The sequence below is a fragment of the Fusarium proliferatum genome (assembly GCF_900067095.1).
Source record: "Fusarium proliferatum ET1 genome assembly, contig: FPRO_scaffold001, whole genome shotgun sequence".
Classification (NCBI taxonomy): domain Eukaryota; kingdom Fungi; phylum Ascomycota; class Sordariomycetes; order Hypocreales; family Nectriaceae; genus Fusarium; species Fusarium proliferatum.
In genome coordinates, this window is record NW_022194790.1 from 1,648,186 (window position 1) to 1,661,994 (window position 13,809).

The window sequence follows — 13,809 nt, forward strand, 5'->3', positions numbered from 1 at the left end:
ACCTAATCCCCACGCCAACGGCCAATTCCAAGCGAGGTTTGAGCGAGGAGGAATACATATATGCCTTGGCGTCTCCCTCTACTCCTCAATAATCACGAAGCACAGATACCAACTCATCTAACCTCATGACTTGACCGAGAAGCTTGTCCTGCACTCCCAGATGCCTGTTGTATTTGTTGTAATGCTCTGTGGTCATGACCTCCTCTTCTTTGCCTTGCACGTCCTTCCTCTCAACAAACGAAAGAATGTTTCGTTCCTTATGGCGCTCCACCTCTAAGGTCTGAAGGCACCGGAGCATAGCCTTGTAAATGTCATCCAGTGCCTGCGTTTGGGTTCGCTCTTTGTCAAAGTACCAGAAGAAGAGCGTTCGATTGGCAAGTCGGCTGCTATCCTTAGGCACTTCTTGAACATCCACTATACCTGCCATCTGCATCGCAAGCATTTTGCCTTGTACGTCACCCTTCTTCATGAGCGCGGCGGCTGGAAGCATCTTCTCGTCAAGCTTGCCCTTCTCTCGGAGAATGCGGGTCAAGCGTAGACCATGGCGACCGTGGGATTGTTCAATGATAGCGTCCAGTTCGATTTCCCGCAGCTTGCATACAAGGCGGCCAAAGTCCACTGTCCATTGCCCACGGCCGTACATCCCACAATGACGGATGAACGGATACTTGCTTTCTGCAAGGAGAAGAAGATGACGGCGCATCTGAGAGATTCGAGTATCGTTTCCATTCGTAGCATCTTCAAACCTTACTCTGTTTTCTTGTTCCCCATTAGCTGCACCATCATGATTGTCGTCAGCCCATTCATCAACTTCATCGTCAACGTCAAACGTCTTTCTTCGACCGGGAGGACCGGCATCTGAATCGTCAGAGTCGTCATCTGACTCCGGCGCTGTGTCCCTGATCCGTTCAGCACTCTGCGAGTCAATTTTATCTCGTGGAGTTTTGCCGATTCCATTTTGTACGTTGATATTTTCGTCCAGGTGCTCAAATATGTCGATAGTTGTCACAGTTGGTTGTTGTCCAGGAGTCACTTCATCGAGTAGAGGGTCAGACTGGCACCTCGGAGAATCCGAAGTTAAAAGATCGAGCACTGTGCGGTAAACTTCACCAGTGACTTCCCCAAGCATTTCTGTTGCGAGTTCTGCAAGTCTCTGGTTCCGCAGCTCAACCAAGCATCTTTCATAATTTATCTTGATCACCACATTGGGCTGTTGAATGTCAGTCGTGATGTCAATTCGTGAATAATTGGACGTTCTTACGTTCAATTTTGGAGCGTCGTATCCATGCCCATTTTGCGTCGCTCCATTCACAAGTTTCCGTCTCTTTGGCTTGGGACCTCCGCTCATGTCAAGCTGATGCTTCAAAGTCTTGGGCTGGTCTCTGTATGTTCTAGAGCGTTCGATGACCTCGCGTTGAGCCTCGATCTTTCCTTTGGTGACCTTTTCGCCTGGCCGGGGTTTGGTGACTTCGTCTTCGATCTCACGATAGACGTCCTTAGGGTTCCGGAAGCTTTCGGGCCGAACAGTCTCGATAATTTCTGCTCGAATCAGGCGAACAAGGACAGAGTTCAGGTGACTTTCTGATTCGATGAGGCCATCGTGAGTTTTATGTTCACCGTTGGTATGTCCATTGAGCTTGGGCGCCCTCGACCCGAAAGCCTGAGAAAGATCCGCGACTCGGGCATGACCCAGTTGCATCAGAGTCTGGGCGAGTTCCCGCTCCGCGATGCCATATTGATTCTCAATCACATTTAGAATCTTCCCTGATCGTACAAGGTTGTAACAGGCATCAGCATCGGCTTGGTAGTACGTGATGTCGGTATTAGCGTCAGTGTGGTGGTAAAGAAGGTTTTGCTGTATCAAAACAGCGATGCCGTTTCGTAAGTATCGCGGCGTGAGAGACGTGTGTTGGGCCAATTGCGCAATGGTCGACCGGCCTTTTGTGAGTAGTGCATTCAAGATTCGCTGTTTGCGACGAGCAAGTCAGCCCCACAACCACACTTGTATCCAGACAACTACGCCATAAAATATTACGTACGGAAGGAAGTTCGCCATGGAGGTCATTGACTAGGAGAGCACAAAGCTCAGCGGCATGTTTTGTCTGCCGTGAAAGGGTTGTCAGCTGGTATGTCTTGAACGGTTGTCAAGCTGCTTCGACTCACAACGAGCATTGCTTGCTCCTAGAGATCCTCTCACTATCTCTGGAGCTTCCACACTTGCTACCGGAACGTCATTGATTGACAAAAACCATAAAAGAAGAATCGAGAGCCTGAGAAAGGATAATCGAGAGTTTCGTTATCAGTAATGCTAGCTGTAAGGTCAAAGGGTGGAAAAGAAAACAAGAGAGCAAGAAGGCTGGGATGCTTTTTTTTTTTCTCCGGCGCAAATGCTAATGGATCGTTAAGTGAATTTTTGCCTGCAACTCTGACTGATGTAAGTCTGCTGTTGGTAGGCCTGTCCTAATAATAGGTGGGGTTCAAAACTTCAATGCTAAGTACTACGGAGTAAGGTACATTCATTCTTTCCTTAGCGTCAAAGCCAGTTCAAATGTCGTTGGAAGTCGCGCTGGTGAGCCAATGCCGCGGATGGAAATCTGGCTGACCGGGGCCATCACGTGACATTTTCTCTCGTCCCCGTAGCCCGAAAATTAGACGGGACCTTTTCGACGAGGCACTTCTCTTGGAGATCAATTGCTTCACCTAGACGGCCGAAGGATCGCCAATTGCCTACGCCATCACCCGCGAATATGATCTCGAGATCGTCCCTTGCGCGAACTGCGCAGCAGGCTACCCGCCAGGCCTGCCGCGTCCAGCGACGAACCTACGCCGCCGCTGCTTCGACCGGATCATACGAGACCTCGGATGTGACTGGCCTCAAGGTTGCCTCGCGGGATGCTCACGGTCCTACTACTACGCTTGCTGTTGTGGCCAAGGCCGGTACTCGCTACCAACCGCTTCCTGGCCTTTCTGTTGGCCTTGCCGAATTTGCGTTCAAGGTGAGAGAAGAGAGCGTTGAGTGGAAATCAAGGACTTGAGCTAATTTGCTGGCTCCATGTAGAACACCCAGCGACGATCTGCTCTTCGCATTACTCGCGAGTCTGAGCTTCTTGGTGGTCAATTGGCTTCCTCTCACTCCAGGGAGGCTGTTGTTGTCGAGGCTAGCTTTCTCCGCGAGGATCTTCCTTACTTCACCGAGCTCCTCGCTGAGGTCATCTCCCTGACCAAGTATACCAGTGAGTAAACGTTCAACCGTACATTGCATACACATCTGGGCCATTCTAACGAGGATTGCCAGCTCACGAGTTCCACGAGGATGTTGAGCGTGTTCTCCACGCTAAGCAGGCTGTCCTCAACGCCGATGTCGCCGCCACTGCTCTCGACAACGCCCACGCTATCGCTTTCCACACTGGTCTCGGCTCCTCCCTCCTCCCCAGCTCCTCAACTCCTTACCAGAAGTACTTGAACGAGGAGTACATTGCTAGCTACGCGGACGTCGCTTACGCTAAGCCCAACATTGCTCTCATTGCCGACGGTGCCTCTCCCGATTCTCTCTCCAAGTGGGTTGGCCAGTTCTTCAAGGACGTGCCTTCTGCCCCTCGAAGTGGCCAAACTCTCAAGACGGACGCCACCAAGTACTTTGGTGGTGAGCAGCGAACAAGCTCCAGTGCTGGCAATTCTATTGTTATTGCTTTCCCCGGCTCCGGTTACGACTCCACCAAGCCTGAGCACGCTGTACTGGCTGCCCTCCTCGGTGGTCAGTCCACCATCAAGTGGGCTCCTGGCTTTAGCCTCCTGGCTAAGGCCACTGCTGGCACCTCCGGTCTTACTGTCAACACCTCCAACTTAACCTATTCCGATGCTGGCCTCCTTGCTGTTCAGCTCAGTGGTCCTGCTGCCTCTGTCCGCAAAGGTGCTGAGGAGACTGCCAAGGTGCTCAAGAGCATAGCAGATGGCCAAGCGAGCCAGGAGGATGTCAAGAAGGCCGTTGCCTACGCCAAGTTTAACCTTCTGAACCAGAACCAGCTCCGCCAACCCAGTATCGCGCTCGCTGGCTCTGGTATCGTCAACAGCGGCAAGCCTTACGACTCTGTCGCCATTGCCAAGGCTATCGATGGTGTCTCCGCTGAATCCATTAAAACCGTAAGAGCTTACCCCGACTTTTGTTAAATATTTCTGCAAGACTAATACTTTCTTTTACAGGCTGCCAAGACTCTCCTTGAGGGCAAGGCCACTGTTTCAACTGTCGGTGATCTGTTCGTGCTGCCCTACGCTGAGGAGATTGGTCTGCGAGTATAAATTGGGGTCCAAGAGAGAAAAGAACTTGTACCAACAGTTTAGAAGTCATGTGGGAGAGGCTGACCTCTTTGTGAATATTTGTAGTAGAAATCCTTCGATCCATTTTAGGCCCTTTTGTTCCCTACCATCCATTTTATGTTGCATAAGCTTGGTGTCGCTTATCTCTCGCAAAGACAGATCGAGTTTGATCTGCTGTATTGCATTGAGAGTCAGCATCTTGAAAGGGTTACTTTTGCCGATGTACACTTTGGTAAAAAAAAAAAAAAAAAAAAAAAGTTGTGAGGGCTCAATGGCAGCCTTACCAGTCAACCCGTAAGGGCCGCAATTCTGATTTACCGGACTTAACTCTGGATTCTCGCCAGACATCCTGCCGTCGAAGACGTTCGTATGCAACTCGGCGAAGCCAGAACCGGTCAGGTCACAGCCACTCATACGTTTGAAAACCAGTCGTTGCCCCAAACTTGCAGTCAGCATCGTATTCGTGGGTACACAAGTTCTACCACCAACACTGCGCCTACACCAATATTGCCCCCCTCGTCTTGTGTTTGGCTATGCATTGGGGCTTTCCATGTTTTCTGATGATACCTTAACTAATAGAAGCTGAATGTCTCTGCAAGCGCTGAAGATTCAAGACCCATGCCGGTTATGCGCACTGTACCGTATCCCCACTGCATCCCCAGCAACGCCCACTTTTATAGCAACAAGCGTGTAAGCAAGCTTTCTTTCATACGTACTCTGTACTACGTAGGAGAAAGCACATTCACAAATGGACTACCTGCTAGATAGAAAGAAGGAAATGGAACCGGTGTAAGGTCTAAACTGCCTCGTTATTTCATTGCAGCCGAGGGCGATTGTGCATATTGTGATTTGCTACCAATTGTTGAAGTCGACGAGCACTATAAGACGGATGTCAAAGCTTAATAGTAGGTTGGGTAGGGAAACCACTCACAAGACACAGCTTTTGAGAGCGACCCACCGTGTTTTCAACTGTACCTACAGGCATTCTGACACACGACACTGGCCAAGCACGACACTTTCGACAGTTGGAGGTTGAGCAGGGGACCCAGTGCCGGGGGGGGAAAGCCTTTCCGCGGCTGTCTGTCCTTGAATGAGCGAACTAAAGAGAGGGTTATAGTCCAGCAGAAGAGCAACAGAGGAGACCCTTCGACTCTCCCGCCTTTAAAAGGTACTGTCACTGTGGCCTCCACTTATTGCCCGTGTTGTTCTGTCCTGTACTGTGCCGTCCCCTAAGTAGTACCTACCTACCTAGTACCTGGGGCCCTAGGTACCTCTCGGAGTAAAGGTTCAGTGCCCAAGCCTCAACCACCAATTCGACTACCACCAAATCCTCGTCGCTCATCGTCTCGACTCTCCCTTCCCACCACGACTCAAACCCTCCTTTTCCGCATCAGCTCCATGCTCTTATTGCCCATTGCAAGGCAATTTTAACGGTACGCGAGCTGGACGACGCTCTAGATCATTGTATCTAGGTTTTTTCCCTGTTTCTATAGACCCCCGCGAGGTAAAGCCACTCGATCCCCCTCGTCTTTAACTTTCTTCGCCCGTTTTCCTGACAGCGTTTTCGTTGGAGCCGCCTTTTCGCTTCTCCTCACACAACTGCTGGGCTTGGCCTCCCTACTATTTCTCTCTTTCTACGTTTCTTTTTAGACTCCCTAGCACACAGCGTTTACCAGTTTTCTATCTACTGAATCAGAAACGGCTTCACAAATGAATGTATGCATACAGTTGCTAACCTTCGCAGCATTGAGTCAGAAGTGAGCGTTCGCAACTTTCCTATAGCTTTGGCCTTAGCCCAGCAGACTCAGCCCAGCTCCGCAAGTTAGTCATCATATCGCTCCGACTATTGCATTGATCTCCTCAAGCTATCGCAAAGTAAGTCGTTGCATTATACCCATATCTCCCCCTCTACCAAGTCGATTTAGTATTTCCCCTTATCAAGCAGCCCCAAACCCCACGATCTTCGTGTAATCCACTGTCGTCATGCCATAGTATCAGGACTTGGCCTCTAATGATATACTGCTAATATCTTTCTTCCTGCCATTTGCGTCTGGGCGGAGAGACTTTATAGCGCTTGGAAGGCTAACATCTGCGTCTCTCCAGAATCACGAAGTCGCTTCTTGTCCTTCTGCGATCCCAAACGAAATATCCACAATCACCCCACATCTTCACTTGAGCCTCTTTCTGGTTACCTGGATGGTGGCCGAGCTTTGTTAAACTTGACTCTCTTTTAAGAATTCACATAACGACTGGAGCGTTCCCGAATATGCCCGTTCCGAAGAAGGATGGAATAGCTGGTGGGGGGTCTGGGGGCAAACAGAATGGTTTGTTGTGCAGTCTTTTCGAGCAAGAACTATCTAATCCTGGGTGGTATAGGAGGTCGGGCTGCATTTCGAACCGACACTGCCATCTCCAAAAATCGATTCGGTAACGAGCGGGTTCTTCAACCTTGGGTCCCCGATTCGAACGATACTTTCAATGGCAGCCTTGAGAAGTCTAGCGGCAGCGGTAATTGGGATCAGTTCGCCGAGAATGAGAGGCTCTTTGGACTGAAAACTAATTACGATGAGAATTTCTACACTACCGCTATTGACAAGAACCACCCAGAATACAGAGAGAGGATAGCTGCGGCAGACAGGAAGGCGCGCGAAATTGAACGCAGCGCGCCCACTACTGCTCACGTGGCTGAGGAACGTATCATGGACTACGTCGGCGGAGATGATGGGGGTGATGAAGAGGACAAGTAGCTATCCCTTTCCTAACCATTTCTTCATATGGCTAACCATGGTTCTCCTACAGATACAGCGGTGTTCGGCGTCAAGACTTCCCGCCTCTGTCTGCTGGGCGTGAGAACAAATACACTCCACCAGCCAAGCGGGCACCCGCGGCTCAATCTAGTGTCAAAGGTGCCCCTATTGACCCTGCAATCATTTCTTCCCAGATCAAAGCACCGCCCAAGAAACAAGCTCCGTCAGCCCCTGAAGAGTCCAAAGTTCAGTCCTCCGACGCTATCAAGAACGGATCAATGCCGAAAACCGATGCACAGAAAGCTCCGACAGAAGTCAAGGTCACAGAGCCCTCGATCAATGACACCAAGCCTGCTAATGGAAAGGGGGCCGAGACCAAGTCAAGCGACACCGCCAAAGCTGCCCCAGCTCCTGGAAGTCAGGCTGCTCCTACTCCCAGTGCTACCTCCACAGTTGAACACGATGTGTTGAAGGAATTCAAGACATTTGCTAGCCAGCAAAGACAGAACGCCGAGAAGGCCAGAAGCAACAAAGCCAAGCAGGACAAAGAGGTCAAGTTAACAGAGTTAAAGAAGTTTGCCAACTCTTTCAAACTCTCAACCCCAGTCCCTACAGATTTAGTCTCCATCATAGCCAAAGACCCTCTCAAGCAACAAGAGATCCAGGCTAAGGCTATAAAAAATGCCGAAGAGGTGGCCAAGGCCAAGGCTACTGCCGTGACAAAGGATAAGGTTGCTCCATCAAAAGACTCCCAGGCTAAAACGTCTGGGCAAGGTGCCACGGCTGGTCCATCTGCTCCTCCCAGTGATACCCGAGCAGCCCGTGGTCCTGCTAGTGCTCAGCCTACGCCTGCAGCCGGGGGACAACCTCGCCATCCTGGTGCTCGCCAACAGTATGCTCAGCAGCCCTATCTTGGGCAGCAGTATCGAAACAACCGTCCCCATGTACCTCCGCAACAACAAACTGGCACTCTGGCTCAGCGATTACGCAATGTTGAACAACAAAAATACTCTCAGCCTCCTGCAGCCCACCAGGGACACACTCCTAGTCAGGAAACCCGTGCTCCTCCGACAGGACCAGCTAGCGGTGTCGAAGCTGGCTATAACCGACGCCTCAGCGGCAACCCCAGCCATATAGGTGCAAAGCTGAACCCGAATAGCCACGAGTTTAGGCCCAGCCCGTTCGCGGCTGCCTTCAACCCCAATAGCCACGCCAGTGCAGCCTCGAGTCCTCGATCTGCTGCTAACAATGTCGATGCCTCAGCAAGCAGTGGCGCCTCCGACGGTCAGCTCATCCGCCGTAAGACAAAGGCCATTGATGTCAAGAAATGTTATATACTGTCTCATATCCAGACCTTGACACCCCCTCAAGGGAGAAACTGGGACGAAAACGCCGGCCTGCGCCCATCCTTCGATACACTACCTACTTGGCGGCAACTCCAAGACAATGAGAAGCCTGAGTCAACGATGCATTTGACTTACAAAGAATACTTCGAACGCCAGCCATTTGGCGGTCCTGCGTTGGCTACCCCGAACCCTCAGCATGTTGTCCCTCAGATTCCACACCAACATCAACTACCATTCCACCTCCAGCAGGGCGCGAACATGGCTCCAAGGGGCTCGCCTCATATGCCTCCTATGCAGATGCACACACCTCAGCATGGTCATGTTCCCCATCCGCCATATGGAAACGACGATCACCGCATGATGCACTCAAACTCAGCCCAGTCTTTTGCTTCACCCCGCCTCGGCAACGTGCCTGTAGCCTACAATTCTCCGCAAGTACCTTATAACCAGGCGGTATTCATGGGGCCCGGCACGCCTCAGATGAATCAGTTCCGCAATTTCTCTAATAATCATCAATACATGACTCCTCAGCAGGGTCAGATGGGTGGTCCGATGATGATGCCGCAACAGTTCATACCTGGACCTCAAGGAATGGTTCCTGGCCCGCAGATGATGTATCCTGGAGGACACCCGCAATTCATGCCCCCTTCTGGACCTCAGCCAGTCCCTGGTGTTAATGGCTATCCCAGCCCTGGTCGTCCCGCGGCGCCGATGATGGCGCATCAGGGGTCACAACAAGGCCAGCCCATGTATGGAATGAGCCCCAACGTGCAGTACAACCAGCCCGTTTTCAACCAAGGTCAGCAAGCCGGTCCAAGTAAGTCATACTGACACCCATCGCCATGCAGAGAATTAACAAGCGGCTAACGCCAGTGTAGTGAGGGGCGGGTATAGTAGCCCTGTGCCTCAACACTTTGGCACAAGTCCACAGCAGGGCCACCAGTATAGCGGGCAGCACCGAGGCGGCAATAACTATGGTAAAGGATATGGCGGCCAAGGAACGCACCAGACGCCCCAAGCTAACCACGCGGTGCCGGCCACCAGCCACCCTCGACCCTCAGAGGCTTCAGAAGAAGCCAAATAAAATCTGAAACTCAGCATTGGGTTTCCTCTTCGCCTTCGCATAAAATAAAGTGCAGTACTTAGCATGGCCTTTCTGGGCGGCAGCCTCACCGAGATTGACCTCAACGCACTTATCTCGGAGTCTGAGCTCTATCAAGACAACGGTGTGTGAATCATTGCATACGAGCTTCAATATTGGAATGACAGAGCTTAGATGAGAGGGGGCCTAAGCCTCGGATGGCCTTAGTATTTGGGCTAGCAAATACGTCATTGGGTTGATGGACGGTGCAACTCGGTGGATGGTGTCAGCTGTGAAAGAGATACAACGACATTGATATTGTCCATCTGCTATCACGTTGATTGGATGGCAATGGGGTTGGCAATGCTGTTTGGCTGTACTTTGGCAACAATGGAGAGATGGGGCGTCGGAGTGTCCGCCTCTGCTCTCCGTGCTTCCTCGAGCGGACAAGTATCGAGGAAGCGTAGTCGAACAGGCTAGGCCGGTAGCCTAGTAAACTTGGGTGCGGGAACACCAACACCAAACATCTGGACTGGCAACTCTCGAAACCTGAGGCGACCTGGGCGGTGGTAGGTGAGGGCTAGGGGTGGTTTTCTATCACCTAGGTGAGAGCGGAAGTTTAGTAGGGGAATGACTTGGTGCAAATCCGGTGGCAAAACCCAGAGCTAACTGCAATGCCACCATTGAGAGTGTTACGGTGGTTGCTGAGTAGTTTATGCCTTCAAATATTTGACAGTATTTGCCAAGGATAGCGACAAGTGGGGCAGTTAAGGAATCAGAGTGGTCTGGTTGCGAGGAAAGGGTGGGAGCAGTCGAGTTGACAAGATCAAGCGAGGCGACGCAAAGGCATTCGTCCATCAACCATTGTCTTACCATCTACAACGCAGCACAAGTAGCCATATGGTAAAATGAGACAAAGGACTATGTCCATGTTGATTCCACCCGTACAAGCAGCTTTGAATATGCATATGTGTCATGGTGACTATAGGTACATTTACACTCCAAGCTAGGCATCAGCTTTTGTAGCGGGTTCCTTTGGCCAGCAGTGGAGCGACATCTCAATTACATTGAATCTTAGGTAGGTAAGGGCCGTTGCTATTGAACAATATATGCGATGGCAGCCCGTGCATGAGCTAACTACTTAGGTACATTGGTGGGTATTGGCAATGGCAATCATAATGTTCCAATATCGTTAGTAGTTTGTTAGTGGCTAAGACAACGTTTGATATGCATTCTCGTGGCAGCCCAGCGGGAAGGGAGGTCGATATCTTAAGAGGTACAAGGGTACTTGAGTTGGGGTCTTGCACCAGGTCATCCCATCGCCATGGAAGAATGGAAAGTGCGAGCAGGTACCTACTAGCTTGAGTACCTGGAGTAGGTACTAACGTTAGGTAGGAGGCAGTGGAGAGTGAGGTCAGTACTTCCAATACCTCGGCTATTTACAGTTCATCAAACATGATATTACAGTTTCTCACATGCATACACGCGCGGCTGGGCTAGTGGGGACTCACGCCATTCGTCACCCTGGCGACTTTTCAAACACAGGAGGGGCATGTTAAAACAGGGGACGGGGCAAAGAACATGAACATGGCTGAACATTTCCGGACAACGCCGATGTAAGATACCTACCTAGGTATGTAAGCACCAAGATCAACGAGAGAAGGAAGGAACAATACCGATCTAACACGGTTAACAGCCAATGGTTTTAACGTTAACATCTCGTGGTTGACTTTGCATAGGTAGGCTTGAGAGTGCAAAGAGGTTCTAGACTTACGTCCAGGTTGCTTTGACTTGGTACCCTACAGCAAAACCTACCTATGATATAATGAAGTAATTACTAACACAGCTTGATAGCGGCTTAGATCTATCTCACTGAGATGTGGAAATGGCTTATCAAATGGATAGCTTGGTCACTAGTGTACCTGTCAGGTTTTCTTGAGCTTCTTTCTCTTTATTTCCGCCTTCTATTTAGAGTTCGTCTTTATTATTCCAAACGCTATGGCCAGTGGCCAGTGACCAGTGACCGCAACGTTGCATTTCCATCCTCCCCTGTCTCAAGCACGGTTAAGGCGTCAAGGGAATTTATTTTAACAGTCCATTCAGCCGTTGGAGGCTTGGAAGTGGGACCCCCCAGCAGACGATCATCAGCAATAGACCCTGCCTTACCAGGGAAATATCAAATCGGCTCACCTGATTGACAAGAAAAGACTCGAATCGCTGGGAATGATCATGGATGGCCCATGGTTCAATATCGGGTTTTCGAGTCAAATCCCCGCAATTCATTTGAGCACAGCGCATATTCATGTGATGATGTGATGTGATGTCTTGGTGTACTTGAGACTACCTAGCTTAGGTGTGATTGATTGGGTCGGATTGGCAAGAAGAGCATGCAGTGTCGACAATATCCGCTGGTAACCTATTCAGGGTAGATGCAGAACATCGAGTTGCTTGACGGTTGGACTCTATTCACCTTGGGCAGATAACGCAATGGAACACTCATGATATTGAACACAATTCGAGGGGGGCTACACCGCCCTCGTTCTTTCAATACTCCCTGTCACATGGCATTATAAATTAATTGTTGTGTATATTGAACTCACTTGTCATTCAGTGTCTTAAAATGTCGTGTAGGCCACGCATATTCGGCACTTCGAATAATGTCTCACGTGCTCTATCCAAGGAATTGTGGGTTTGGACCCTTGGAACCGGTTCACGAAATTAGAGATGAAAGGGGCCATTGCTATTGCAGAATTTCACGTGAAGTCATATCAGATTTGACTTGACCTGCTCGAATCGCGATAACCCAAGTTTCGGGTTTATTAGAACCTTTGACAGGTTCAACTGGTTTTATTACGTGTATTTGCTTATGAATGTATCACGAGTATCCCCGATAGGCAAGTCATTAGTAGTAACTTGATCCTATTAACAATCGTCAATCTTAAGATGCATGACGTTATTCATTTGTTGCTTCAGTTAGAAGAAAGGCAAATTTCATCTCAGGTGAAAGTATTATCGTTGCCCGATCTGGCTCCCCTGAAGCCATTGCAGATGGCGCGTTTCACTCAGGTACCAGCCCAATCAATGCATTTCTAGGCGGCGGGTGGCTTTGGAAGCGACAGGGTAGGCTTTAGAATATGATTGGCTGAGGCAACCCTACACCGTCACCTAGGCTTGCTTCATCCTTTGATCCTTGTTTGCCCTTTGACCAAAAAAGAAGTGCGGAACTCGGGCCTTTAACTAACGTGAAAGGTGAACCAATCCTTGCGATTTGATGACTTACACCCGTGACAGAGTATGCGTCTAGTGTACATAGATGTGCTTAAAGGATGACATTCGTTCTATCTGAAGGCGAGACGGGTATTTCGGCGAAGATGGGCATAAAGAAGGATCGAAACAACGAAAACAACAGGGAACGGGATTATAGAAAGGCCAATATTGGGTGGCAACAAAGGCGAACAACAAACGGGCCGTGTCAGGTCTCACATCATGTAGCCCGGCGCATGGCAGGCAAACACGGCATAAGAGATCTACGAAGCAAGCAGCACATGCAAGAGTGCCAGTACTGAAGAGGAGGTTTGTGTTACGAGATGAAAAGCAGACGTTTAATTAGAGCATATGATGAATTCATAGAGAAAGCAAGACATTTAGTAACAGAGAAAGGAGGAAAAGGGCTAGACCAACAACTCGTGTATCAGGTGTCGCTTGTCCCTTGTCCAGTAGATGTCTGTCGAAACGCTTAAGAGGCTTAGTTGGAGACTTTCTATTGAGTATCTAGCATGATAATCTAAGAGTCTGTGCTTGCAAGAGCAAGGGCATGTGGGGAAGAGATCGGTTTCAAATCCTTGGCCCGGCGCCTCTGTCCAGGGGTACCACTTTTCTTTTCGACATCAACGCTCTCCGATGTAGGTAGGTCGACAGAGAACAATGACATGAGATCCATGTAACCAACGATGGCGATAGAAAGAAACAGAAATGACTTATGGGTATTGGGTATCAGAAGCACCATGACGTGACTACCTATTGAATAGGTAGGTAAGTAGGTAGGCACCCTAGTAGGCAGGAGAATCCTTTGCTTGCCATTAGGCGCCGGCTCTCAAGGGGGTCTCCAGACACATGCGACATAGACGCCCACAGTCGAGACGCTTCCACCACCAGTCGCTTGGCTCCCCGAAAACTGTTCCTGGTGAGTCAAGGGAATAACGTCGATCCTAAGGGACCCTCCCGCCTCTTGATGGCACTTACTTCCGGGCTGTGTAGTTGGGTGTGTTCATGCTCTGTGGAGTTGGAGGCCCTGGCTCTGCAAGCCTGCAAGGGGGGCAAA

At 50.1% G+C, this 13,809-nt stretch overlaps 3 protein-coding genes across 3 annotated transcripts; 2 read left to right on the forward strand and 1 right to left on the reverse strand.

Moving 5' to 3' along the window:
• Window positions 1-85: 85 nt before the first annotated feature.
• Window positions 86-2,172, reverse strand: FPRO_01541 (uncharacterized protein; the record flags this gene model as incomplete). The annotated part of the gene is made up of 4 exons (XM_031230328.1): window positions 86-1,210; window positions 1,262-1,966; window positions 2,040-2,102; window positions 2,164-2,172. 4 exons carry the CDS (start codon window positions 2,170-2,172, stop codon window positions 86-88), a joined length of 1,902 nt encoding a protein of 633 aa, XP_031074932.1.
• Window positions 2,173-2,747: 575 nt separating this feature from the next.
• FPRO_01540 (putative ubiquinol-cytochrome c reductase complex core protein 2 precursor) lies at window positions 2,748-4,296 on the forward strand (the record flags this gene model as incomplete). The annotated part of the gene is made up of 4 exons (XM_031230339.1): window positions 2,748-2,996; window positions 3,059-3,233; window positions 3,296-4,140; window positions 4,201-4,296. 4 exons carry the CDS (start codon window positions 2,748-2,750, stop codon window positions 4,294-4,296), a joined length of 1,365 nt encoding a protein of 454 aa, XP_031074933.1.
• A 2,284-nt stretch (window positions 4,297-6,580) lies between these two features.
• On the forward strand, window positions 6,581-9,491 carry FPRO_01539 (uncharacterized protein; the record flags this gene model as incomplete). Its single annotated transcript, XM_031230350.1, has 4 exons — window positions 6,581-6,638; window positions 6,691-7,057; window positions 7,114-9,224; window positions 9,286-9,491. 4 exons carry the CDS (start codon window positions 6,581-6,583, stop codon window positions 9,489-9,491), a joined length of 2,742 nt encoding a protein of 913 aa, XP_031074934.1.
• Window positions 9,492-13,809: the final 4,318 nt, after the last annotated feature.